Source organism: Gopherus flavomarginatus, chromosome 16 (assembly GCF_025201925.1).
Source record: "Gopherus flavomarginatus isolate rGopFla2 chromosome 16, rGopFla2.mat.asm, whole genome shotgun sequence".
Lineage (NCBI taxonomy): Eukaryota > Metazoa > Chordata > Testudines > Testudinidae > Gopherus > Gopherus flavomarginatus.
Genome location: NC_066632.1, coordinates 987352 through 1015118, shown reverse-complemented (window position 1 = coordinate 1015118; position 27767 = coordinate 987352). Strand labels below are relative to the sequence as shown.

General features: G+C 64.1%; 1 protein-coding gene across 7 annotated transcripts in view; it reads left to right on the top strand.

Annotated features, from left to right (window-relative positions):
• Nucleotides 1-519: 519 nt before the first annotated feature.
• S1PR2 (sphingosine-1-phosphate receptor 2) overlaps nt 520-27767 on the top strand; it is a 61405-nt gene continuing 34157 nt past the window's right edge. Inside the window, exons 1-3 of one of the 7 annotated variants that reach the window (XR_007769594.1) lie at nt 17694-17937; nt 18041-19838; nt 19917-21313. Coding sequence is in view for 3 of the 7 variants with exons in the window: in XM_050924826.1 (XP_050780783.1) it covers nt 18132-19184 (1053 nt within the window). In the remaining 4 variants the exon portion in view is untranslated. Of the gene's footprint in view, nt 569-10250; nt 10353-17693; nt 17938-18040; nt 21314-27767 lie in introns of those variants that run through there. The other 6 variants (XR_007769595.1, XR_007769593.1, XM_050924826.1 and 3 more) reach the window with 6 other exon arrangements.

Below are 27767 nucleotides of genomic sequence, written 5' to 3'. Positions count from 1 at the left end.
CGTCGTGCCGGGCGCTGCCCAGACTAAGATCAGGGCCCCGTCACGCCAGGCCCTGCCCAGACCCCGGCTGAGATCAGGGCACCGTCGTGCCGGGCGCTGCCCAGACTGAGATCAGGGCCCTGTCGCGCTGGGCACTGCCCAGACCCCAACCGAGACTGGGGCCCCATCGAGCCAGGAGCTGCCCAGACCCCGGCCGAGATCAGGGCCCCGGGCCCTGCCCAGACCCAGCGAGAGGTGCCCCCGTCGGGGGAGTTCACAGCCTGAACACAGGGGCAGGGACCCATCCCCTTCAGCAGACAGGGCGATGCAGCGGAGAGGGACTCAGGGATTCCCCCCTCGCTTCCCCGGCGGGGCGGAACCCAGGTGTCCGGGCTCCCTCGGCCCCGCTCAGTCAACCAATGAGCCCCTGCGTGGGGCGGGGGTCCCGGCCCGGGGCGGTCCCTGCCCGGGCCCCCGCCTCCGGGGGAGCGGGGCAATGCGGCTCCGCCCCCGCCGCACGTGTCACAAGCGGCGGAGGAGCCGGACCCGGACCGAGCGGAGCCCAGGATCGTGGCAGGACCCGCAGCCGGTAAGGGACCCGCTGCTCCGGGCGGCTCGGCGCTGGGCGGGCTCCCCTTGTCCGCCCCCTCCCCGCGGCTGACCCGCCCCCCAGCCGCTCTGCCGGTTACTGTCCCCTCTGCGGGAGGCTGGGGGCCCACGGGCGGGATGTACAGCCCCGAGCACCCTGCTCCCTGGCTGGGGCTCCCGGGAGCCAAACAGGGCCGGGGCCTGTTTCCAGATCCTGGGTGTGAACTTGGCCCAAGTCCAGGCCTGGGTGTCCTGCCTCTGCCCTGGCCGCGGCACCTCCCCAGAGGTGGCTGACTTTGTGGGGGGGCAGAGGAGGGGAGTCCCGTGCCAAGGTGTGGGGCTCGGTGCAGTGGTTGCAGGGTGGCTGCCTGGTGGGCACAAAGCTGGGGGGGAAGGACTTGTCTGAGGGACAATGCAGGTGCCCCCCGGGACTGTGTGGGCCCGTGTTAACACGCACACGTGTGTTCTATGCTTATCCGGCCCTGTATGTCAGGTCCCGACTGGGCAGGCGACCCCGCACTGTCGGTAGTGGCAGGCACGTTTTCAGGGTTCTGGGGGTATGCAGCGGGGTTCAGGGCAGGGCTTATAAACCCTCGCAGAGATTGGGGGGATGTGATCTCGCGTGACACACACACGCCACCTCTGCCACCGGGCCCCGTTAGCGTGTGGTCCCTCAGGCATGAACTGGGCACCAGACGTGGCCTCAGTTTCCCTAGTCAGGGGCGGAGGGACTCTGCTGTCTGGGATGTGCCTGTTTGGCAGGGACCTTATTCAGCTGGGGACCCTGAGTTACACCCACGGGGTGACCCCCTGGGAGCTGTGCTGCCCAGATGCCTCACCAGGTACCTGGGACCGCACAGTCTGTCCCCTGCATTAACAGCTCAGCAGGAGGCGCTCTCCTACAGACCCCTCCCTGCCCTTTGTCCTGCCCCCCCTCCCCCAGGCTCTGTCCTGCCCTCCCCGGGCTCTGTCCTGCGCCCCCATCCCCCAGGCTCTGTCCTGGCCCCCCTGCCCTCCTCGGGCTCTCCTGGGCCCAGAGCGTGGCTCTGAGCTCTCTCTCCTGGCCCCTCTGGCTGCAGGGGGCTAAGGGCTGGATCAGAGGCTTTTCCATTCGCTGCCTTGGCCTCTGGGGCAGGTCCGTTGGGAAAGCTGCAGGTGGGCCAATTCCAGCCCCCGTCAACTGCAACAGGGCAAGAAACCCCCCTGGGGTCTAAGGCAGCAAGTTGGGGCCCTCTTGGACTGGGGGGTGCCCCAGCCGAGCCCCAGCCTGGCTGGGACTTTCTGGGGCGCTGAGTGCCCGGCCTAGCCAGGTTCCTGCCACAGGCGTCCAATGTGGCCCAGCCCCCATGCAGAGACAGGCCCAACGGGACCACCAGCCGAGCAGGGGGGGGTCTCTGCACGGGAGCATCAGTGCAGGACGGAACCTGGAACAGCTGGTCCTGCTGGGAATAGAGTGGGGGGGGCATTGCTGGGGGGGCTCAGCGATAGGTTGGGGGGTGTGGAAAGGGTTGCGGGGGTGGCGCAGAAGTGGTTGCCGGGGGGAAGGGGTGCGGAAAGTGTTGCCGGGGGGGGGGCGAAGGGGTTGCCAGGGGGGAAGGGGTGCAGAAGAGGTTGCCGGAGGGTGTGGAAGGGGTTGCTGGGGGGTGCGGAGAAGGGGTTGCCGAGGGGGAAGGGGTGCGGAAGGGGTTGCCGGGGGGCACAGAAGGGGTTGCTGAGGGGGAGGGGTGCGGAAGGGGTTGCCGGGGGGGAGGGGTGCGGAAGAGGTTGCCGGGGGGGAAGCGGTGAAGAAGGGGTTGCCGGGGGGGTGTGAAGGGGTTGCCGGGGGGGAGGGGTGCGGAAGGGGTTGCTGGGGGGGAAGGGGTGAGGAAGGGGTTGCTGGGAGGGCACAGAAGGGATTGCCGGGGGGCAAGGGGTGAGGAAGGGGTTGCCGGGGGGGAAGCGGTGAAGAAGGGGTTGCCGGGGGGAAGCGGTGAAGAAGGGGTTGCCGGGGGGGTGCAGAAGGGGTTGCCGGAGGGGAAGCAGTGAAGAAGGGGTTGCCGGGGGGGCACAGAAAGGGTTGCTGGGGGGGCACAGAAGGGGTTGCCGGGGGGCAAGGGGTGAGGAAGGGGTTGCTGGGGGGGCACAGAAGGGGTTGCCGGGGGGGAAGCGGTGCAGAAGGGGTTGCCGGGGGGGAAGCGGTGAAGAAGGGGTTGCCGGGGGGCAAGGGGTGAGGAAGGGGTTGCCGGGGGGCACAGAAGGGGTTGCCGGGGGGGAAGCGGTGCAGAAGGGGTTGCCGGGGGGCAAGGGGTGAGGAAGGGGTTGCTGGGGGTGCAGAAGGGGTTGCTGGGGGGGAAGGGGTGAGGAAGGGGTTGCCGGGGGGCAAGGGGTGAGGAAGGGGTTGCTGGGGGTGCAGAAGGGGTTGCCGGGGTGGAAGGGGTGAGGAAGGGGTTGCCGGGGGGCCACAGAAGGGGTTGCCGGGGGGGAAGCGGTGCAGAAGGGGTTGCCGGGGGGGGAAGCAGTGAAGAAGGGGTTGCCGGGGGGCAAGGGGTGAGGAAGGGGTTGCTGGGGGTGCAGAAGGGGTTGCTGGGGGGGAAGGGGTGAGGAAGGGGTTGCCGGGGGGCAAGGGGTGAGGAAGGGGTTGCTGGGGGTGCAGAAGGGGTTGCCGGGGTGGAAGGGGTGAGGAAGGGGTTGCCGGGGGGCCACAGAAGGGGTTGCCGGGGGGGAAGCGGTGCAGAAGGGGTTGCCGGGGGGGAAGCAGTGAAGAAGGGGTTGCCGGGGGGCAAGGGGTGAGGAAGGGGTTGCTGGGGGTGCAGAAGGGGTTGCCGGGGGGGAAGGGGTGAGGAAGGGGTTGCTGGGGGGTGTTGCCACGTGTGTTGTGGGGCTCAGCCTTTGGGGCTGAGCAAATCCCCTGCTTGCCCCGAAGCTCCATACTGGGGCCTCTGTCAGGCCACACCCAGCTTGGGGCGCTCAGCACACGGGATCGGGGTGAGGGTCCTGGCCCCCGGGGGGGGCCTGGACGGGGGGTGGGGGCTCTGCTTACTTAGGATTCTCTGCATTTCCCCCCCCTCGGTGATGGGGCCCCGTGTTCTCAGCAAGCCCTGATGGATGGTCTGAGCAGACCCCCCCCAGCTCCAAGGCTCCCCCCACCCTCGCGCCCCTGAGGCTTTCCAGCTGGGTGAAGTCACGCTCCCCCGGCGCCCCCCCCGCCCCCCCAGCGGCACAGGAAGCCCCTTCAAGCCAATGGGCTCGGTAACAACGCTGCCCTTCAGCGCTCGCGGGGGGGGCCGAGCACGGAGGGGGGTGAATGGGGCTCAGGGGCAGGGCGAAGCTGGTTAACGTGGGGATCGATGCTGCAGTCTGGCCGGCTCAGCCCCGGGGCAGCTCGCTCGAGGGGCTGGCCCCGATCCAGCCCCATTTGTGGGACGAGCTGAGGGGCATCAGACCAGGGCCTAGAGACGAAAGTGGATAATAAAATGCCCTTGATCCGGCCTCCTGAGCAGAGAGCCACAGAGACTGGGCTGCTTGGGGTGGGGGCTGGGCCTGTTCTCTGTCCCTCGGCTTGGACGCCCCCCCCCCCCCAGGCTTGCAGGGACCCACCTGGCTGGTGTGGGGCTCGGCCTGGGCTCCCTGCTTCCAGCTGCCCACTACCGGCATTAGCGCAGGGGCTGGCGCAGGGCAGCGTTTGGGGGCTGCTCGCACGGGTCTCTGGGCTGGTGAACTGGGCACAGTCCTTCCCTGCTGCCCCCCCCTCGGCCCCCTTCGTTCACATCACCCGCTTGGCCTGCCACGCGCCCTCTCGGGGGCCACGGCTCTGGGCTGGCCCCTCGAGCTGTGCCGTGTCCAGCGACGGCTGTGGCACCCTTGTGCTGCTGCCCGTCCGTTCGCTCACGGCGGCCACAGCTGGGCTGGCACGGCCACTCACAGGGGCTGCGTGACCCGCTGCGTCCCCACGGGGCCCCGACCCAAGCCAGGGCTGGGGGAAGGGCAGCAGTGGGGACAGAGGAGGAGCCGAAGGGAGCACCCAGCTCTGAACAGGACCCGCCCTGGTTGGGAGTTGTGCGATGGGCAGCTGATGGCAGAGATGGCGCTGGGGCGTTGGAGGGCAGCGCCCCGGTTGCCAACCAGGTCATGGGCAGAGCCAGGCCGGCCCCAAGCAGCTTGGCACAAGGCTCCTTCCCCTGCAGGGTTGCCCCTCACAGCTCCGTCCCCAGTGCGTTTGCCTACCAGGGGGGATTTGCTGTGCCGGGCCCCAGCACCTAGCGGCCGGAGCCCTGAGCAGCGGGAGACGGGCTGCGAATGGGAGCTGCCGCTGCCCCGGGGCAGGCAGGGAAGGGCAGTGGGAGGCTGGGCACCGGCACCCGTCCGTCCTGGGGCAGCCGGATGCTCTCGCTGTAATCACGGGCCCAGCACACAGGCTGCCTTTGTTGCTTAGGGTTAATGGTGTAATTCTCCTGCCTGGGGGGATGCAGGGGAGGGAGGAGCATCCGCTGTCAGATCTCCCCATGCTCCCCGTCCGAGGGGCCCTCGATCTGCCCCGCATCGGGGCCTTCATTTTCCAGGGGAGCGCTCTGGGCATCGGCTCGTCTCCCAGCCCCCGCTGGCTGGGAGTGTCAAGGGAACTAGATTGAAATATGAAAAGAGTCGCCCAAGGAATCTGTGCGTGCGTGTGTGTGTGACGGTGTGTGGGCTGTGCACACGCATGGCTCTGCGTGCATGGGCTGTGGCAGTGTGAGTGCACAGCTCGGTGAGCACACCATGTCTGTATTTTATGGACATGTGTCTGCACATGTGGATGTGTGTATGTCTCTCTGGGTGTGCGTGTTAGTGCCTGAGTGTGCTGCCTGGCAGCGTGTGCAGGCTGGGCTCTGCATGTGCCCACGGGGGCTGCTGTTACACGTGGGTGCGTTGGCCCATCGCTCACACTCACCTGGCTCCCCGGGCCAGGCTGCAGGACCCGCTCTGCTAGGGCAGTTTCCTCACCCATCCTGTCCCATCCCCTCTGCACACGAGTTGTGCAAGAGAGTAACGGCCACCACAACAGTTAGAGCAACTCCCGGCCGGTCAGGGCTTCCCAGGTCACACTCCCTGGCTGTCGCACACTTGTGTGCTCCTGCACACTCCTCTCTCAGGGACACTCCGGCTGGCACAGCCCTCCCTCCCCCCGTGCTCACACTCACAGGCTGACACACTCCTGTGCTCCTTGACACACTTGCATTCCCTCGCCCCCCTCCCCCTGTCTCCCCCGCCTCGGTGACTCACCAGCCCCAAAGCCCGGGGCTGGGACGTGCCTGGATCAGACTCTGGTTCCCCCGGGCGCCCAGTTGGGAGATGACTCCCAGCCAGGTGCCCCCAGCGCGGCAGGAACCTGGCAGCTCACAAAGCCTCCCGCACCACATGAGTCACTGCAGACGCCCGACTGTGTGTGTGCGTGACTCCGTGTGCGCACGTGTGTGCGTGCGATTGTCTGCACACATCTGGGCACCAGCTCCCCAGCCATCCGGCATCTCCATCCCCACGGCACCTTGGGTGTCACTCCGGGGCGCAGCTACTGGGCAGCCCCCTCGCGTTCCCCCGGACGGTTGGGCGTCTCCTGGTGGTGGGGCAGGTTCCGGCTTAGGCCATGTTGATTCTAGTCTTACAGCTTGGATTTGTAAGTGAAGAGCTGCCAGAGCGTGAGTGTATGGTGGGGGGGGGGGCAGTCCTGGGCTAGCAGGGGCTGTGGGTCAGGAGTGAGGGGCACTGGCAGAGCTGGGGGGAGCCCAGGGCTGGGCTGGCAGGGGCTGCAGGTCAGGAGTGAGGGGCACTGGCAGAGCTGGGGGGAGCCCAGGGCTGTCCTGGCAGGGGCTGCAGGTCGGGAGTGAGGAGCACCTGCCTGTCACTGCGAAACCTTCGTCGTCCCAAGCCCCGTGATCCCCGTGAGCGGGGAGGCTGCTGGCTGTGACTTCTCAGCTAAGTTGCTCCCAAGCCCCTTCCTGCCCCGTCCGGCTCCGGAGAAGCTAAGGCCCCAGGGAAGGGCCCTGGACCCGCTTGGAGCGTTCTGTGGAGCCAGCCAGTCTCCCCGAGAGACCTGGGGGAGGCTCTTGTCTGGGCCGAGATGTTTCCTTCCCTGCTATGGAAACCCCGAGCGAGGGCAGGGCCCTGCCTGGCAGTGCCAGCTCCTGGCTCTGGCCTGGCCTGCAGCTGCAGAGGGGCCTCGCTGACTGCCCTGGCGGGTCCCTGATGCTCCGGATGACGGCCCGAGCTGGGCTGGGCCCAGCCAGGTAGGACAGGCCCTTCCCTTCTTGCCTGCCCGTCTCTGAGTCTGGCTGCTGCTGGCGATGCTGGGAGCCCAGAGACCCCGGTGATGGGCTGGGATGCCCCAGGTGCCATGGGGAGGGCTCCTGCAGCTGGGGGGAGGTAATCCCCCCCAGCATTGTGCTTATCTCTGGGAACAGGGGGCTGGTGGATAAACAACACAGCTGGGCTCTGCACGTCCCCCATGGGGGGGGCACTGGGTCACTTGCACACTTGTGCAGACACACCCACATGTGCACACCATGCATACCCTCAGGCATGCACACTCACGTGCACACACATGGACAGGTATTCTTGCCACTGGGCTTGCACACTCACAGACTCTCACACGTGTCACACACGCGTGTTACACGAGGCTGCTTTCGCAGGGCTGGCTGGGAGCTGAGCAGCATTTCCCTGAGCTGGGGTGGGGGAGGCATTTTTTGGGCAGACCACGATGTGCTGCCCCTGCCTGTGACCCATGTTACCGCCTTGGCCTTCCCCAGGTTACACCGGCAAAGCCCAGAGAGGGACGCTTTCGTCCCCCCAGCGCCATGTCTTGGCTCCCGGTTGCTGCTGGCTTCCCAGACACGGAGAGACCCCCTCACACCCTGGACCTGCCAGCCTGCCCCACTGATGCCCGCTGCCAGGGCTGTGGTTTTGTGAAACACCAGGGCCTGGGGGTGTCTGCCCCAGAGAGCTTGGCCGGGGGGCCCCCACCCCAGCCCCATGCTCAGCACCCACAGAGCCAAGACATTATAGTGATTTCGATACGCAAATCCCCCTCTTTGCACAGACTGCGCCGGGAGCCTGATCCTGCCCCCCGGGCCCAGCACCGCCCTGCCCCCCGACTGCTTAAACCTTGTGTTAAGTTCGTTAAGCGAGCCGCTCATCAGGAGCTGATCCAATTTGCGCTGTGGCTGAGTAGCTGCCTGGGCCAGGAAGAAGGGCCCTCTGGGTGTGAGAGGCTGGGCCGGCACGACCCCTTCGCTGGGTGCCTCGCGGTGCCTGGCCTGGCCTCAGTCCCGAGCCCTTGGGATTAAGGCTAAAGCAGACCAAAGATAGCCTCTAAAGCCGTGTGGGTCGGGCACGCAGGGGGGCTGCACCGAGACACCAAGCCGGCTCTTCACAAGCTCCAGTGCTCCCTGGGCATGGTCTGCACAGGGCTGAGTCAAGGGAGCCCCCACGTCTGGGAAATACCCCCCTCCCCAGGCCCCACATCCAGCAACCACCTGGAGACCTGAAGGGCTGGCTCCTGGGCCAACTCGCATCCCACTGAAGCTGGGGAGGGGGGCTACTGAGCCCCGCCCTGAGTGCACCCCCCAGCCTGTCTCGCCTGCTCCGTTGTGTCTCATCCTAACGCGAGCTCTCGGGGGCAGGAGCTGTCCTGTGTCTGCCCTGGCCAAAGCCCCCCCCCCCCCCCCCCCCGCTGTGCTGGGCGCCTGCGGGGCAGGAGACATCCCAAGTATCAGGGTCGCCGTGTTAGGCTGAACCCACAAAAACAATGAGGAGTCCGGTGGCACCTTAAAGACAAACAGGTTTGTTTGGGCAGAAGCTTTCGTGGGTAAAACACCTCCCAAGTGCTCCGTTAGCTTTAGGAGATATCCCTGGCTGCAGAGCTTGCAAGGGGGCACAGGGTCACTGTGCTGGGCTCTGCCCTTCACTCCTGTCCAGAGCAGAAGCAGGGTGACAGAGGCTTTAGCGCCCTTGCCTGGGACCCGAGTGAGCTCCCCCGCAGCCTCCCTGTGTGATTGGGGACCAGGCCCATCTCACAGGGCCTCCCAGCTGCCCAGTGGGGCTAACAGCCAGCCTGGCACACAGGCTCGCAGCCTCAGGAAACGGGGGCAGATGGATGGATGGATGGAAAGGGCAGTTCTGGATTATTACAGCCAGGCCCCTGGCGCAAGGCGCTGCACATGTATCTGTGATGAGGAGATGGTCCTGGTATGTTCACAGCACACAGAGAAAGGAGAGGGAAATCTGCATGTTCAGGATGGGAGGTTGCAGTGTAACACAACTTTATTGCTTTGAATTCAGAACAAGGACATGCAAGAATCCAGGCCAGTGAGAGAGAAAACAGGCCGCTCCCTAGGGAGCTCGGCCCCACGCCCCCACCTAGCTGTAGGCGAGCTCTTCTCAGGCTGACTGTGTTCTGCAGCCCCATAGCCTGCAAGGAGGGCCAGCAACCCTGCCTCCCTCCCTGCCCCCCGCAAAAGAGATAGTGGGCAATTGAAGCATGGTCCAGGGGGCACCCTAGGTCTCTGCCCTGGAGAACCTGCAATTGGCTGTGAAAGCAGGATACTGGCACGGGGCGTCTAGATCCTGCCAGGTGCACACAGGTACAGGCGCTAACAGCACGCCGGTGCCAGGGCACCTTTCGCACCAGGGCAGCAGGGAATCACCCCACAGCCCGAGCCTCTCCCATTGGGGGGTTCCCCTTCTCTCCTGCCCCAGGGATCCCCCGGTGGCGCTGCATCCCTGACAACACCCCCTCCCCCCACCGGGCGCCTGGCCAGTCTGTCATTGCATCCAAGGGAGAATTTGCTTCTGTATTTCCTGTAAGGCTCCTCTCCCCACCCCCCATCTGACAGCTGGGCAGTGGGGGCGGGGGGCGGTGTGTGCTCCCCCACTACTCCTGGCCGGGGGAAGGTTGGCCCCTGGAGGAGAGGGGGCTCTGGGAGGGGGAAGGGCAGGGTCACTGAAGAAAGGGGGATGCTGGTGTTCTGGGGGGGGTCGTGGGGGGTGCCGAGGGGTCCTCCCCAGAGCTGCCAGGGTTTTGCATACTCACCCAGCTATGCAAATCATGGAGTGAGGCCGTTTGTATAGATTTGGGTAATTGAAGCTTGTGGCATTCCAGGCAGGGGGGACGACGCGGGGGGGCACTGGAGCATGTCGGTGGTGTGGGGAGAGGGGCAGACCAGGAATGTTGGGTGCAGGCTACTGGGGACCCTAGGGCGGCAGGGGAACCTGAGTGGCAGGTTAAGAGGGTGCAGGTATTTCTGGGGGCCAGAGTGTGTCTGGGGGTTTGGCTGGAGCTGGAGTATGGGGCCCCAGGAGGGGGGAGGGGTGCTGGAAGGGGGCCAGTGGGTGCAGGAGGTGTCTGGGGAGTGTGGGGAGGTTGGGGGTTGCAGGAGGTGTCTGGGGGTCAGTGGGTCCTGGAGGGGTCGGTGGGGTCAGAGGTGCTGGGATAGCTGGGACGGGGGTCAGGGGATCCTGGGGGGCCAGGGTGCTGGAAGGCAGTCAGGTTTAGGGAGGGTCGGGGGGTGCTGGAAGGGGGGTGCTGGGGTCCTTGGGGGGCAGCCTGGCGGGATCCTGGGCTGATCTCGGCCCCCCGCCCCCACTGATTTTGGCAGCCCCGCCCGCCGAGCGGCCGCGCCCCGCGCAGACGGGGCAGGGCAGGGTTCGCCCCGCTGCGCGCTCGGGGCCGGGACGGAGCTGGGCGCGGAGCCGGGTCCCCCGAGGCCCGGCCGGGCGGCCGGCGGGAGGGACCCGGAGCCGGAGCCGGAGCAGGAGCAGGAGCGCGGCGCCCCAGCGTGAGTAGCCGGGAGAGCGCGGCGGGGAGCGGCCGGAGCCAGGCGCGCTGCGGGGCCGGGGTGCGCGCTGCCAGGGGGCCTGTGGGGCTGTCGGAGGGGACAGGGGGCCCCGGGCCGGGGGGCTGGCTGGCTCCGTGGGGCGGGGAATGGGGCAGGGACGCCCTAGGCTGGGGGGCTGGCTGGCTCCGTGGGGCGGAGAATGGGGCAGGGATGCCCCAGGCCGGGGGGCTGGATGGCTCCGTGGGGCGGGGAATGGGGCAGGGACACCCTAGGCTGGGGGGCTGGCTGGCTGGCTCCATGTTGTGGGGTATGGGGAGGGACGCCCCGGGTTGGGGGGCTGTCTGGCTGGCTCCATGGGGTGGGGTATGGGGCAGGGACACCCTAGGCTGGGGAGCTGGCTGGCTCCGTGGGGTGGGGAATGGGGCAGGGACACCCTAGGCTGGGGGGCTGGCTGGATCTGTGGGGTGGGGAATGGGGTGGAGCAAGGCCTGGAGAATTGTAGCTCAGAGCTGTTCCCGTCTGGCCATTCGCTGGGTGTTGTGTGAAGCGAGTTTGCTGGGTCTCAGCCTGTGGTTCCCCTGCAGCAGGTGCCCCCCCATGTCCCCATGGACATTCCTGCAGCAGGGATGCAGGGGACTGAACAGCCTCCCCCCACCCCAATGTATCTTCGGGCTGGGGCTAGGGATGGGACTGTACCAGTTCTGGGGCCTGCAGGCAAAACTGCCCCCTCACCAGTGTCAAATCCAAGTCAGGGACCTGCTGCATCCTGCCCATGACCATGTGCTCTGCCCGTGCAGCCCTGGGGGAGAACATCCCCCACCTGGGTCACCTGTAACCTCCTGGGGCGAATCCCCCCTGCCAGGTTTCCCCAAACCCTCAGGGCCCATTGGCCTTAATGCTGGTTAGGGGGCTGCCAACATCCCCCCCTTCCCTGAGGGGCAGGGCTGTGAGGAGGCTGAGAACACAGGTGAGTCTCTTCTGGTCCTGCATCTAGGCTTCCCCTCCACCCAGTGCCCCCTCCTGGCCTCTGCCCAGCCCACTCCCCAGCAGAGCCCTCTGAGGCCTGGGGAGGGAGCTGGAACCACAGCCCATAGAGGAGGAGCTGCTCACAGGCCAGTCCCTGGGCTCCCACTGGGCTCCTTCCCCAGGACAGCGTTGTACCCCCCAGGCTGCCCTGGCAGAGCTCCCCACAGGGCACTGGGATCCGGCATGGGAAGCCCCTCTCCATGTGGGCCTCTCATGTGGGGGGGAATGGCTGGGCTGGTGCCTGATTGTGGGGGACACTGGCAGAGAGGAATGTGAGACCTGGACTGGCTCAGGGGAGAGGGGACCATGGTGACAGGGAGTCTATGGCAGAGACGGGAAAAGAACCCAGGAGTCCTGGGTCCCAGCGCCCCCCCAGCCTCCCTCCTTTGTGGTTTTGCTTTAGTGCAGGGCATTAAAAAGTGCAGCTATTATTACCTGGTTCAGGATTTCGTTCTGAGTCATCTCTGTCCTGTGGTAGACCAGGCCATGCAACTCTCCCCTCACCCCCCAGCAGTGCCAGGCGCTGTATCCTGCGGCGTGGGGGAGAAGTGCTTCACAGCATCCGCTCCAGCCCAAACTGAGACTGATGGTGACTGTTGATAGTGGGAGGGGGGTTTTCTGGTTCTGTGCTGCGGGGTTCAGGGCCTATAAATCCTGGGAAACGCGCGTTGCCTCTGGGCCCCCCATTGCACCGGGTGTGGCTGAACCCAAGGAGCTGAAGGGGAAGGGGGTAAACAGACCAGACTTTCTGGGTCCCACCCGCCAGCTGAGAGCCACTGGACTGCTCAGGAGGAGGAAAGTCTTGGGGAAGGACAACACTCAGCTGGAGCTGTGGGACATGAACCCAGGTGGCATGTGGTGGTGTCCTCTCGCACCAAGGACACCCCTCCAGCAAGACATGCAGACGGTGCTTCATGGTACACGGAGGTCTCAGTGACCTAGGGGAGGACAGGAGAGAGGTCCGGGAGGCCTTTTGGGAAAGGAGGAGCCTGAACAGGCAGGATGGGCTTCACCTAAACCAAACCGGAACCAAGTGGGTGGCCTGGAAAATCAAAAAGGTTGTGGAGGAGTTTTTAAAGGAAGCCGGGGGAAAGCCGACAGGCACAGAGCAGCTCATGGCTCAGACAGCCATCCCTTAGGGGAGGATCCTCTAGGTCCGAGTAATGAGCAGCGGGCAGGAGGAGAAGAGAAACAGTCAAACGAAAACCAGCCGCATTCAGCTACATCCGTGAAGGCAGACACCAAAATATTGACACATTTTATAGATGCTTGTGTACAAGTGCTGGAACTCTAAATAAAGGCATCACTGACTCTAGGTGGAACCCGGATAATCAGTGGGACATGGGAACTCCAGGTACAAATAGGAATGACAGAGCAGGCTCCATGTCTAGCTGGCAGCCGGTTTCAAGCCGAGTGCCCCAAGGGTCGGTACTGGGGTCGGTTTTGTTCAATATCTTCATTAATGATCTGGATGATGGGATGGATTGCACCCTCAGCAAGCTCGCGGATGACACTAAGCTAGGGGGAGAGGTAGATACGCTGGAGGGTAGGGATAGGGTCCAGAGTGCCCTAGACAAAGTGGAGGATTGAGCCAAAAGAAATCTGATGAGGTTCAACAAGGACAAGTGCAGAGTCCTGCACTTAGGATGGAAAATCCCATGCACTGCTACAGACGAGGGGTCAAATGGCTAAGCGGCAGTTCTGCAAAAAAAGGACTTAGGGGTTACAGTGGATGAGAAGCTGGATATGAGTCCACAGTGTCCCCTTGTTGCCAAGAAGGCTAACGGCATTTTGGGCTGTATAAGTAGGAGCATTGCCAGCAGATTGAGGGATGTGATCATTCCCCTCTATTCGACATTGGTGAGGCCACATCTGGAGTCCTGTGTCCAGTTCTGGGCCCCGCACCACAAGAAGGATGTGGAAAAATTGGAAAGAGTCCAGCGGAGGGCAACAAAAATGATTAGGGGGCTGGAGCACATGACTTATGAGGAGAGGCTGATGGAACTGGGATTGTTTAGTCTGCAGAAGAGAAGAATGAGGGGGAATTTGATAGCTGCTTTCAACTACCCGAAAGGGGGTTCCAACGAGGATGGATCTAGACTGTTCTCAGTGGTAGCAGATGACAGAACAAGGAGCAGTGGTCTCAAGTCGCAGCGGGGGAGGTTTAGGTTGGATATTAGGAAAAACTATTTCACTAGGAGGGTGGTGAAGCACTGGAATGGGTTCCCTAGGGAGGTGGTAGAATTTCCATCCTTAGAGGTTTTTAAGGCCCGGCCTGACAAAGCCCTGGCTGGGATGATTTAGTTGGGGTTGGTCCTGCTTTGAGCAGGGGGTTGGACTAGGTGACCTCCTGAGGTCTCTTCCAGCCCTGGTATTCCATGATTCCATGTGTGACTCTCTCTGTGAGTGAAAGCATAGAGTGAAATATAGTAAAAATCTGAAATGACTCTAACGGGCCCATAGAACCTCTCTGGATAGAAATTCCCTGCTTGAATAAGAAGAGTCTAGCAGTAGGGATATACAGCCGACCACCTGACCCGGATGGTGACGGCAATTGTGAAATGCCAGGGAGAGAAGAGAGGCTACAGAAACAGAAAACTCAATAATAATGAGGGATTTCAGCCATCCCCACATGGACTGGGAACGTCACCTCGGGATGGGAGGCAGAGAGAACATTTCTAAACCCCATTAATGAGGGCTTCTTGGAGCAGCTCGTCCTGGAGCCCGCAAGGGGAGCGGCAATTCTTGATTTAGGCCTAAGTGATGCACTGGATCTGGCCCAAGAGGTGAACGTAGCTGAACTGCTCGGTAATAGCAACCAGGATGTAATTAAATTTAACATCTTGCGGGAGGGAAATACCAAAAAAGCCACCGCAGTAGCATTTGACTTCAAAAAGGGGAACTACACAAAAATGAAGGAGCCAGTTAAAGAGAAATTAAAAGGAAAAGTCACAGAGTGAAATGCCTGCAAACTGCATGGACACGTCTTAAGGACACCACAACAGAGGCGCAAACGAGAGAGAGAGAGAGACCAGATAAAAAATAGTCAGGGGACCAAATAAATGCCACTACGGCTAAAGAACAGAGTAGAAGAGGCAGTTAGAGGCAAAGCAGCATCCTTCAACAATTGGAAGTCAGCCCCCCCGAGGAAAATAGAAAGGAGCATGAGCTCAGCCGAGTCAGGAAGCATAATCAGGCCAAGAAAGAATTTGAAGAGCAGCTAGCAAAAGACACAGAACCCGACAGCAGGTTTGAAAAGTATGTTAGCAGCAGGAAGCTGCCAAACAGTCAGTGTGGCCACGGGGTGATGAAGGTGCTAAAGGAGTCCCTGAGGAAGCCAGGCCCTTGCGGAGAAACGACGTGAATTCTTTGATGGGTCTTCGCTGCAGAGGGTGTGAGGGAGACTCAGACGTCGTCCGAGCCATTCGGTTTGGGTGACAGATCTGAGGAACTGTTCCCGACTGAGGTGTCAGTAGAGGAGGTTTTGAAACAGCTTGATACACTAAGTAGTAATAAGTCAGCAGGACCAGAAGGAACATACGAACGGCCAGACTGGGTCAGACCAAAGGTCCATCCACCCAGTGTCCTGTCTGCCAACAGTGGCCAATGCCAGGTGCCCCAGAGGGAGTGAACCTAACAGGGAATCATCAAGTGACCCATTCCCTGTCGCCCATTCCCAGCTGCTGGCAAACAGAGGCCAGGGACACCCTCCCTGCCCAGCCTGGCTAATAGCCATCGATGGACCTGTCCTCCAAGAATCTATCTAGCTCCCTTCTGAACCCTGTTATAGCACTGGCCCAGGGTATCACCCTGATGGGACATGTCACATTATTCACCTGCACATCTACCAATGTGATATGTGCCAGCAATGCCCCTCTGCCATGTGCATTGGCTAAACCGGACAGTCTCTACGCAAAAGGATAAATGGACAGAAATCTGACATCAGGAATCATAACACTCAAGAACCAGCAGGAGACATTTCAACCTCTCTGGCCACTCAGTGACAGGCCTGAAGGTGGCAATTTTGCAACAGAAAAGCTTCAGACTCCAGTGAGAAACTGCTGAACTTGAATTGATTTGCAAATTAGATACAATTAAGTTGGGCTTGACTGGGGACTGGGAATGGCTGAGTCATGACAGTACTTGAATCTTTTTCCATATGATAATGATCTTTACACCTCGTCAGCTGTCTGTGATTGAGCTTCTTGATTATCACCACTAATGTTTTTTTCCTGCTGATAACAGGTCATCTTAATTAATTAGCCTCTTGGAGCTCTGTGTGTGTGTGTGTGTGTGTGTGTGTGTGTGTGTGTGTGTGTGTGTGTGTGTGTGTGTGTGTGTGTGTGTGTGTGTGTGTGTGTGTGTGTGTGTGTGTGTGTGTGTGTGTGTGCGCGCGCGCACTCTTCTTACATGTTCCCCGTCTATGCATTTATTTGGGCATAAGCTTTCGTGGGCTACAGCCCACTTCCTCAGGTGCCTGGAGTGGACCATCCAGTAGCAGGTATCAATGCACAGCACACGAACAGATGGGAGTTGCCTTACGAAGTGGGGGGTCAGTGCTAACGAAGTGGATGTGACCGATTCCCCACAGTTGACAGAAAGAGGTGAATCTCAACAGAGGGAAATGACTTTTTGTAGTGCTCGTGAGGCCAGTTCTACCATGGAATTGAATTGCACCATAACAAGTTGTTTTCCCTCTGTTGACTGGGACTGTTCAGCTTGGAACAGGGAGAGCGAAGGGGGATCTGACTGAGGTCTATAAAATCATGTCTGGAGTGGAGAAGGGGAAGAAGGGCATGTTGTTTACCCCTTCTCATAGCACCCAGGTTTCAAACAAACACAAGGAAGTATTTCTTCACACAGCGCCCAGCCAACCTGTGGAACTTGCTGCCAGGGGGTGTTGTGAAGGCCAAAAGTATCACTGGGTTCAAAGAAACGTATTAATTACGTTCCTGGAGGAGAGGGCCATCAACGACTGGCAGCCAGGCTGGGCAGGGACGTAACCCAATGCTCTGGGTGTCCCCAGCCTCTGTTTGCCAGAAGCTGGGACTGGACAACAGGGGCTGGATCACTCGATAATTGCCCTGTTCTGTTCATTCCCTCTGGGGCACCTGGCACCAGCTCTGCTCAGAGACAGGACGTTGAGCTAGATGGACCCTGGGTCTGACCCTGTCCAGTTACTGGGGCTGGCTGCACGGAGATGGGAGAGCAGGCGGTGATTTTACCTGAGAGTTACCTGAGCCAGGAGGGGGGTGGGGCCAGGTGACACTTTTGCCCGGGAAACTGGACAAAGGGAGGGGAGGAGCTGGGGAAAGGGGGAGAGGCTAGAGGGGGTTTTGCTTTCAGTCCTGGGCTGGGTGGTGAAATGCAGGGAACCCCAAAGCTGGGGCTAAGCTCCTCCCCCCCAGAGGGACCTGGCTGGGGGGTCCTGGTTGTACCTACAAGCCCTGCCAGGGACTGTGTTCCTGTCGGCTAATAAACCTTCTGTGTTACTGGCTGGCTGAGAGTCCCGGGGAATCGCAGGAGTGGGGTGTGGGGCCCTGACTCCCCCACACTCCGTGAGTCTGACAATGGGCTCTGCCCAGACCTCAGCCGAGATCTGGGCCCCATTGTGCTGGGTGCTGCCCAGACCCACGGGCAGAGATGACCCCTGCCCTCGAGCTCACAGTCGAAGTAGATGGGGGGGTGGGGAAGAGGTTCAGAGAGGGGCAGGGACCTGCTCAAGGTCAGTGGCGGAGCTGGGACTAGAACCCAGGTGTCCTGACTCCCAGTCCATCCCCCCTCCCCTGCCTGCTGCGCTCTGGACGAGGGAGGAAAGGATCCTCCCGTCACTGGGTCACCAGCCCAGCTCTGGTGCCGGTTGACCCCAGCTGAGAACCTGGCCCCTTATGGGAAGGGAGCAGCGGGGCGTGCAACCAGCCGAGCGTCACTGTGACACGGAGGTGGGGGTGCACAGCTCCATCATCGCCCCCCCTCGTGCATGGCTGCTGCAGCTGCCTGGGGCTGGCGGGAGGCAGGGCCGAGTGTACGGAGCGCAGAGCTGGCTGCTAGATGTGCGCTGGATGGGGAGTCCCTGCTGGGGGGACGGGACCCGTGTTGGGACAGGAAGCTCCGGTAGCAAAGGCAAACAGGCGTCCCGCGGAGGCGATGGGACTGTCGTTCCGGTCCCAGCTGAGGGCCGCCTGTGAGAAGACGCACCATGGCTGGGGGGGAGAACGGTGCCTGGTCCCTTGTGAGCCGGGCACGGGAGAGCCGGGAGCCGTGGGGGTGAGACAAAGGGGGAATGCACTGGATGTGGGGGAAGGAAACTCGTGCTACCCAGTGGGCTGTTAAGCTGCAGGACTTGCCTCCACAGGGTGACGTTCCTTGGGCGAGTGACTCGTGAGTTCAGATAGGTGAAGTGTTCCTGTGCCCTGTGCCTCCTTTCCCCGGCTGGCACCGCCGGCAGTGCAGGGCGGACGGACAGACAAGGGAGGTGGAAAGAGATGGACGGTACAATGGATGGGGAGGAGGAGGCATACAGGAGGGTCGGATGGATGGAGGAGGACAGCCAGTGGGGGTCAGTCTTTCCCCCGTTCTTGCTCTCTGCTCCATCCATTGTCTCAGAGCCGCTTTGCCCCCCACCCGAGTCAGCTCTGACCCTTCTCTGCCTTTGCCCCCAGGTGCACCTGCCCCCAGTGACGATGCCATGGCCTGCGCCCCGTGACGCCGAGCTCCGGGCGGCACTGTGACAGGGGCAGCCCGTGGGCAGCCATGGGGAGCATCTACAAGGATTACTTCAACCCGCAGAAGATCCGGGAGCACTACAACTACACCAAGGAGCTGACGGAGAAGCGGCAGACCCCGGGGCGTGATGCCGTCTCCATCGCCATCGTCATCCTGTGCTGTCTCATCGTGCTGGAGAACCTGCTAGTGCTGGTCTCCATCTACCGTAACAAGAAGTTCCACTCGGCCATGTTCATCTTCATCGGCAACTTGGCCTTCTCCGACCTGCTGGCCGGCTTGGCTTTCATGGCCAACGTCCTGCTCTCGGGCCAGTACACGTTCAGCCTGACACCGGTGCAGTGGTTCGTGCGGGAGGGCACGGCCTTTGCCACGCTGGCGGCCTCGGTCCTCAGCCTGCTGGCCATTGCCATTGAACGGCACGTGGCCATCACCAAGGTGAAGGTGTACAGCAGCGACAAGAACTGCCGCATGGTGCTGCTGATCGGGGCTTGCTGGGTGATCTCGGTGGCCATCGGGGGGCTGCCCATCATGGGCTGGAACTGCATGGGCCGCCTGGAGGACTGCTCCACCGTCCTGCCCCTCTACTCCAAGCGCTACATCCTCTTTGTCGTCACCGTCTTCACCGCCATCCTGCTCTCCATCGTGCTGCTGTACGGCCACATCTACTGCATCGTCCGCTCCAGCCACGCTGAGATCGCCAGCGTGCAGACCCTGGCCCTGCTCAAGACGGTCACCATTGTCCTGGGGGCCTTCATCATCTGCTGGCTGCCGGCCTTCATCATCCTCCTGCTGGACACCTCGTGCGCCATCAAGGCCTGCCCCATCCTCTACAAGGCGGACTATTTCTTTGGCTTCGCCGCCCTCAACTCGGCCATCAACCCCGTGATCTACACGCTGCGTAGCAAGGACATGCGGAAGGAATTCCTGCGGGTGCTGTGCTGCTGGGGCATGGCGGGGCGCGGCAAGCCGGCCGAGCGCTGCATGGTGCCCCTCCGCAGCTCCAGCTCCCTGGAGCGCTGCACCCAGAAGCAAGACCTGCCCACCTCGCCCATCCTGCGGGAATGCACCACCTCGGTGTGAGGCGCCACAGGGACAGCGGGCGCTGATTGGTACGAAGGGACCCGGCCCGGAGCCGGCTCTCCCGAAGGCGTCTCTGCTGGCAGGGCAAGGAGGGCGGGGACTTTCCAGTTACTGACAATCTGGTTTGTGTGATCCCGTCTTCCCGAGCGCCACCCACTCCTGCTGGGATCCTGCCTGCTCCCAGCACGGCCTCACCCAACCCACGCGGCCATGCTCACCTGGCGCGCGCCTGGGGGCTGGGCGGAGGTTGCCTGGCTCCATGCACGCTGGCCCAGGGGCCTTTCTGGCGGATGCCCTGCCCTGCTGGGAGCTCAGCTCCGCCCTGGTCTGCCTGCGGGTGAACTGCCAGCTGCCCTGCTGGGATGGAGGGGGCTGGCAGTGACGGGCTAGCTGCACCAAGCCCGGCCCAGGGGGCGCGGAGGGGATCTGGGCACAGTCAGGGCCAAGCCCTCACTGCATATATGTTCCCTCACCAGCTGGTAGCATCAGGGCACCAGGAGCCCCCCGCATGGCGCCCGGCCCTGGCTCAGTGCAGTGAGCAGTCGCTGTCGGGCAGGATGAACTGGGGGCTGCGCAGAGAACGGAGCAAGAACCCTCGAGAGGCCCACATCTGGTTAAAGTGAGTGTGTGTGTGGCTGGCTGGCTGGCTGTACGGTGCAGTGTGTGTGTGTGTAGGTAGAGTGTGTGTGTGGCTGGCTGGCTGGCTGTACGGTGCAGTGTGTGTGTGTGTAGGTAGAGTGTGTGTGTGTTTGTGTGGCTGTGCAGTGCACTGTCTGTGTGTAGGCAGTGTGTGTGCAGTGCACAGTGAGTGTGTGTGTGTGTGGCTGTGCAGTGCACTGTCTGTGTGTAGGCAGTGTGTGTGCGGTGCACAGTGTGTGTGTGTAGGCAGAGTGTGTGTGTCTGTGTGTCTGGCTGTGCGGCGCAGTTGGGATGTGCAGGCAGTGTGTGTGTGTCTGGCTGTGCAGTGCAGTTGGGGTGTGTTGCTCTCACCCGCCCCCTGCTAGGCCTGGCCCAGGACAGGTTTCTGCTCCGCCTGGCCTAGGGGCACAGGCCTTTGCTGGCTCAGGGGCTTCGCTGGGTGCCCTTGCTGGGGTGGAGGGGGGGCGCTGGGCGGGCACGTCCCCTGCCTGGCTGGGAGAATGAGTCACAGCCTGATGTGCAGCAACGTGTCCGTGCGGCACGGGGGGGGGGGGGGGTTGTGAATGGGAATGGAAGGTGGGTGTGGGAATGGCAGCCCTACCCAGCACGTGGGGGGGTGCAGGGGGTGTTAAGGTTTTGTTTTAAAATAACCCGTTGCCCCTGCCCTGTCCCAGGCACAGCCTGTGCCCCAGCCCCCTCCGGACGTGGTGCAGGCAGGGACCTGGTCAGTGTGTGTGTGGTGGGCAGCCCCGTGTCCCGGCGTGTGCCCAGCGGGACGCTGAGTGGGTCCCCCAGGACCTGGGCCCATCTACGGCAACCAGATGGCCCAATTTTATAGGTACAGTCCCAATATTTGGGGCTTTCTCTTATCATAGAATCTCAGGGTTGGAAGGGACCTCGGGAGGTATCTAGTCCAACCCCCTGCTCAAAGGGGGACGAAGCCCCTGACAGAATTTTACCCCAGTTCCCTAAGTGGCCCCCTCAAGGATTGAGCTCCCAACCCTGGGTTTAGCAGGCCAATGCTCAAATCACTGAGCTATCCCTCCCCCCCATATAGCCTTATATAGGCTCCTATTACCCCCCACCCGCTGTCCTGGGTTTTCACACTTGCTGTCTGGTCAGCCTAGGCCCGTGCCCCAGGGCCGCTGGAACCGTTTGTGCAGTGGGGGGCTGAGAGCCGGGGAGGTATCGAAACCACTGCAAGCCCCCCTGTCCCCCGATTCCAGCACCTCTGGCTGTTCGCTTCTCCGGCCTCGGGGTGCTCCAGCCGTGGGGGCCCAGTGTCACGTGAGCGCATTGGTAGGAGCTGGGGCCACCCGCGTGGCACAGGGTCAAGACCTGGTTCTTTAGTGCACACGCAGCACAGTCGGTGTGGGGGGTGGGGAGGACACACCCCATCCCTGGGAAACACTACAGGAGCCCCCAGGTCTGGGCTGCAAGAGCCACCTCTGTACATGTGGCCCTTGGCGCCGATTGGATTAAAAGATTGTTTCTGTAGCGTCCGCTTGTCATTGATTCCTCCTCCCACCTCGGCCTCGCCCCTGCTGCCCCCTTCACCCCTGCTGCCCTCCTGCCGCCAACCCAGCCCACACGCACTGTGGGGTCCAGTGCACCTCGGGGTGAGGGGATCAAGGAGAGATGTTGCATCGTAGAAGCAGGACCCAAGGGGGAGGGACAGTCCCGGGGTGAGGGAGCCTGGGGAGGGATTGGTTGGGGGAGGGATTGGTTCTGGGGGCAGCAGGGTGTTGGGGGGAGTCATAGTATTGGGGGTGGCACGTCCCTGGGGGGGATAGGGCAGGTCCCGTGAGTGAGTGGGAGATTGGTTGGGGCGCTGCCCATGGCGCAGGGGGAATGGGGAACCTGTGGTCAGGCTGTTTCCCCTTCCAATTTGATTCAGCGCTGACAGATGCTGTTCTGGTTGCCATTGAAACCAAGCTCCCAACCCCCCAGGCTGTTGCTGCCATAAGAACCAGGTAACAGGCGCTGCTGCAGCGAGCTGGGGGGACAGGCTGGGCCCCAAATCCCCTCACATCGGGAGCCAGGGCTGGGCTGGCAGGGGCTGCGGGTGGGGAGTGAGGGGCACCTGCAGAGCTGGAGGTGGGAGCCCAGGGCAGGGCTAGCAGCTGCTGCGGGTTGGGAGTGAGGGGCACCAGCAGAGCTGGGGGTACCAGGGCTGGTCTGGCAGGGGCTGTGGGTCAGGAGTGAGGGGCACTGGTAGAGCTGGAGGCAGGAGCCCAGGGCTGGGCTGGCAGGGGCTGCGGGTTGGGAGTGAGGGGCACCGGCAGAGCTGGGGGTACCAGGGCTGGGCTGGCAGGGGCTGCGGGTCGGGAGTGAGGGGCACTGGCAGAGTTTGGGGGCAGGGCTGGGCTGGCAGGGGCTGCGGGTCGGGAGTGAGGGGCACTGGCAGAGTTCGGGGGCAGGGCTGGGCTGGCAGGGGCTGCGGGTCGGGAGTGAGGGGCACTGGCAGAGTTCGGGGGCAGGGCTGGGCTGGCAGGGGCTGCGGGTCGGGAGTGAGGGGCACCGAGGTGGGGGGCCTGTGTTAAGTTGCCCCTTTGGCTGCAGCGAGTTTCCCAGTAGGCGGCCAAGCCCCTGTGGCTCTGGGTTTCCCGTGGCTCCAGGCAGGGCAGGTTTTCCAGGCCCGGGGCTGGCAGAGCAGTTTGCCTGGTCTGGCCTGTCCCGTCTGGCAGAGCAGCTGGATGCTCTCATGGCCGACGGGGGGAGGGGAGGGGAGCCTGCGCTGCTGGGGCCATGACCGGGCCGGCTGGGGCTGCTGGCTCCAAGTCCATCCTCTGCTTTCTCAGAACAGGACGTTTCAGACCGAGCGTCGCTTCCTGTTGATGCCTCGGGGACCCGCTGGGCAAGGAGCAAGGCGGGGGGAGGTGCAGCTGGGCCGATGACCCAGCGCCCGGGGCTCCGCATGGCCCCCTGGGCTCCGCGTGGCCCCTGGGCCCCTCTGCTCCAGGAACGCTGCAGCATGGGCTGCCCTCCTGACCCCCCGTCGCCCACTCTGCCATGGGAAAACGCCCCCCCCATTCTGTAGCACCAGCAGGAGGCTGGGGGCGCCAGGCCAGAGAGGAGACGGGGCGTGGGCAGGGCAGGGGCCCTAGCTGGAGGGGAGCTTGGGGGGCCTTTCAGGACTGGGTTGTAATGAGGCCAGCAGGGCTCAGCAGTTGCTGATGTCTTATGTTTTCTCTATGAACAGCCCCCTTCCGTCCCTGGGCCGCGTCGGCTCCAGCCAGGAGCTCCCTGTTTTCCAGGCCCCAGGAAGGCTCCGTGGAGCAGAGTGCTGGCTCCACCCTGCTCCACTGGCTCAAAGCAGGAGTCGAGCCCCTGGGGTCTCATCCCCCCCAGTCCATCAACACCTGATTTACCCAGGGCAGGGCTCAGGGAGGCGGTGCCTGTGGGGCTGGGGGGAGCCACCCCAGAATCTGCTGGCCAGGAGTGGGGGCTCGCAGCACTGGGAGGGGGGGAGCCAGCAGCTCAGATCCCCGGATGCCCCCAGCATGGCTCAAAGAATTGGCCCCCCAGGCCTCCTGGCCTCGCTTGCAAACGTCTCTGGGGAGCGGGTGCCTCCGGCCCGTTGCTGGCAGCCCAGGGATGGATTTGGCCCAGGGGTTCACTGGATTTAGGGGTGCGCAAGGTGCTGGCACCCTGTGTGCGGGAGGGGGCATTTCACAGGCGCTGTGTGGGAGATGGGCCAGGCCCCAGGACCGAGGGGCGGCGCCTGCAGGGCCAGTGGCATTATCCAGCCCTGGCATGTCGGCTGCATTACAGCCCCTGGGGCTGGTGGGTTCCTCTGGCCGGGGGGGTGGGGTGTGCCCTGCTCAGGGGGTCTTTAAGCCCCCCTTGCTCCTCCTGGCAAGGGGGGGGGCCGGCGTTACCTCTGCTCGCAGCCAGGCTGCACCCCCTTGCCCTCAGGACTGTGCCACCCCACCAAAGTCCAGGGCCCTCGCAGCCCACGGGGCGGGGAGGGGGGCAGTTGGAGCCATCATGGGCCTGGTGCCTGCAGTTCACAGCCTGGTGCAACTCGTCCCTGGCCGGCCCACCTGGCTGTAGTTCACACCTGCTTCGCACGAGGGGTGCGCCAGGCACCAGCGGGCAGGGGGGGCATTTTCATGGGTGCTGAGCACCAGACGGGGCCGGACAGCAGGGAGCTGGCCCAGCTGGCTGTGGTTCACACCTGCTTTGCCCGAGGGGTGTGCCAGGCACCAGCGGGCAGGGGGGGCATTTTCATGGGTGCTGAGCACCAGACAGGGCCAGACAGCAGGGAGCTGGCCCAGCTGGCTGTGGTTCACACCTGCTTTGCACGAGGGGTGCGCCAGGCGCCGGCAGGCGGGGAGGGGGGGCATTTCCACAGGTGCTGAGCACCAGATGGGGCCAGACAGCACGGGGCCGGGCCAGCTGGCTGTAGTTCACACCTGCTTCGCACGAGGGTTAGTGACTGCACCTGGAGCCCTTGTCCGGGGGTGCACCAGGCTCTGGGGTGGGGGAGCACTTCCATGGGTGCTGAGCGCCAGATGGGGCTGGGCCCCAGGGCAGAGGGACTTTGCTGTCTGCTGGGGCTGCAGGGGCTGGAGCCTGGGGGGCTCTGGGGCTGGAGCTGCGACTTCTGCTGCTGCTTTTGTTTCCTCCCAGACTTGCTCCCCGGCTTTGGCGTGGCCCAGGGCCCCATGTGCTGAGTGACAGAAACAAGTGTAACACCCCCCCCCCCCCCGCCGGTCCGTCCCCCCAGCCCGGCTCCCTGTTCTGAGTGAGCGTTGGAGGCCCCAGACTCAGGCAGCAGGACAGTTGGACCTTGCCACGTAGCAGGAGGGGTGGGGGATAGGTGGACGTGCGCCGGCCTGGCCCGTGGGGGTGGGGGATAGAAAGACGGGCACCGGCCTGGCCCGTGGGGGTGGGAGGCGGGGAGGCGGGCGCCGACCTGGCCCGGGGGTGGGTGGGAGGTGGGGAGGCGGGCGCCGGCCTGGCCCGTGGGGGCGGGAGGTGGGGAGGCGGGCGCCGACCTGGCCCGGGGGTGGGTGGGAGGCAGGTGCCGGCCTGGCCTATGGGGGCAAGGGGTGGGGAGGCGGGAGCCAGCCTGGCCCGTGGGAGTGGGGGATAGGTAGACGGGCGCCGGCCTGGCCCGTGGGGGGCGGGGAGCCGGGAGCCGGCCTGGCCCATGGGGGTGAGGGATAGGTAGACGGGCGCCGGCCTGGCCCATGGGGGGCGGGGAGGCGGGTGCCGGCCTTGCCTGTGGGGGTGGGGGGCGAGGAGGTGGGCGCCGACCTGGCCTGGGGGTGGGTGGGAGGTGGGGAGGCGGGCGCCGGCCTGGCCCGGGGGTGCGGGGAGGCAGGTGCCGGCCTGGCCTATGGGGGCAAGGGGTGGGGAGGCGGGAGCCAGCCTGGCCCGTGGGGGTGGGGGATAGGTAGACGGGCGCCGGCCTGGCCCATGGGGGTGGGGGATAGGTAGACGGGCGCCGGCCTGGCCCGTGGGGGTGGGGGATAGAAAGACGGGCGCCGGCCTGGCCCGTGGGGGTGGGGGATAGGTAGACGGGCACCGGCCTGGCCCGTGGGGGCGGGAGGTGGGGAGGCGGGCGCCGACCTGGCCCGGGGGTGCGGGGAGGCAGGTGCTGGCCTGGCCTATGGGGGCAAGGGGTGGGGAGGCGGGAGCCAGCCTGGCCCGTGGGGGTGGGGGATAGGTAGACGGGCGCCGGCCTGGCCCGTGGGGGCGGGGAGGCGGGCGCCGGCCTGGCCCGTGGGGGTGGGGGATAGGTAGACGGGCGCCGGCCTGGCCCATGGGGGGCGGGGAGGCGGGCGCCGGCCTGGCCCGTGGGGGTGGGGGATAGGTAGACGGGCGCCGGCCTGGCCCGTGGGGGTGGGGGATAGGTAGACGGGCGCCGGCCTGGCCCGTGGGGGTGGGGGATAGGTAAACGGGCGCCGGCCTGGCCCGTGGGGGTGGGGAGACGGGCGCCGGCCTGGCCCGTGGGGGTGGGGGATAGGTAAACGGGCGCCGGCCTGGCCCGTGGGGGTGGGGAGACGGGCGCCGGCCTGGCCCGTGGGGGTGGTGCAGAGCCAGGAGCAGCGCCAGGCAGTGCAGAGGTTCAGAGAAGCAGCGATGTGTGTCCTTGCTCCATGCACCTGGCTTCCGTGGCCAGCTGGGACCAGGGGCCGGTTGCCCATGGCAGGCTGTCCTGAGGGCCAGCCGCTGCCTGGGAGCCCTGCAAGGAGCCGCCGGCCCCGCCCGTGGCCCTGGGAATGTTTTTCTTTGGGGTTTGGGTCTCGGCTGCTCTCAGCCTCCTGACGCTGAACATTAAACAAACACCTGCTGGGCCCTGCATCTGCCGGCAGGGTCCCCAGGGTGGCTGCCGGCCTTCGCCTTCCGCAGGGGCGTCCCGGGCGGGTCTGGCTCCAGACCTGTCTGGGCCCTGCCTGCTCCAGCCTGGGGCCTGCAGCCGCCCGGCCGGGTCGGCGTTCCCCACGTGCCCAGCGCCTGGCGCTTTCTCTGCTGGGCGATGCAGCCCTGAGCCCCGTCCACGCTCCTCTGTCTAGGTGGCTGCTGAACTCTGCTGCCAAAAGGCTGGTTCCTCCTAGTTTAGAGCCGGCCGTCAGGCACCCGAGGTCAGCGGAAGGGCGGAGGGTTATTGTAGTTGTGTGAAGGCAGCCAGAGGGTGAGATCGGGGCCACGCTAGGCTGGGCACTGGGCAGACCCGGACCGTGTCCAGGGCCCCGGGCGCTGCCCAGACACACAGTGGGAGACGCTCCCCGTTCCAAAGACCTCCCAGTGTCAATGGAAAGCAGCCCAGAGCGGGGCAGGGCTGCGGCAGAGCTCGGACTACAGAACCCAGGTGTCCTGACTCTGAACCAGGACCCTCCCCACTCGCCCATGCCCGTTCCTGTCTCCGCTGGCGAAAGGGCCGTTCCAGCGGGTGGGGTCAGCCCGGTGCTGACTCTCAGCAGTGCAGGCCCTGGCCCCGTGAGCGCCTCTCTCCGGGGGTGGCAGGACGCTGACACCCCTCGGGGGGGGTCCCCTGCAGCGAGGGAAGCTGAGTGCCTTGGTCACACAGCCGCTGCTGAGCCTGCACCCTTCCTATCTGTGCAGGGGCTGCTGCGGGACACTGAGCAGTGAGGGCGGGGGGCGGGGAGCGATTCCTGCCAGGGGCATTAATAACCCTCTGTGATGAACTGGGACTGTTCTTACTGGGGGCTGTGAATGCTGAAGGGGGGGGGGGGGTTGGCCTGGGTGGATGAGCTGCACTGGGGGAGGGGACTGGCCTGAGGGAAGAGACCTGAGCCCAGGAAGGGGGGAGAGGCCAGGTGACACCTCTGCCCGGGAAGCTGAACAAAGGCTGGGGGGGGGGGAGACACTGGGGAGGGAGAGTTTCAGGAGCCGGCTGGGGAATGGAGGGGACCTCAGACGAGGCTCTGACCCCCCAGTGGGGCTGTGGTGCCCCTGGGACCCCAAGCTGGACCCAATTGGGGAGGATCCTGTTGTCTGTACCAGCAAGACCCGTCCTGGCCTGTGTTCCTGTCGTCTGAATAAACCTTCTACTTTCCTGGCTGGCCGAGAGTCCTGGGGAATGGCAGGAAGTGGGGGGTGCGGGGCCTTGACTCCCCCCCACTCCATGACAACTGGTAGCAGAGGTGGGATGTACTGCACCCCATGGACGGCGCTTCCTGCAGTAAGTGACTGGGGAGCAGTAAAGCGAAGGGGGATTTACGGGGACCAGGTGGGCTGAAGAGTCAGAGAGAGACGGGGTCGGTGGGTGATTAACCCCTGGGAGTGTGTGCCCAGAGAGAAGGACTTTGCAGTAACAGGGTCCCCCGGGGGATTGCAGCGAGCGGTCCCAGGGGTGGAGGAGTCTGCAGCTCGACCCTAGCAGAGAGGTGGTGACCTCAAGAAGGGCTGGTGCACTGGGGAGGTCCCCCTGGAAACCGTGGGGAGCGGCGAGCACCCCGGCCTGTGAGT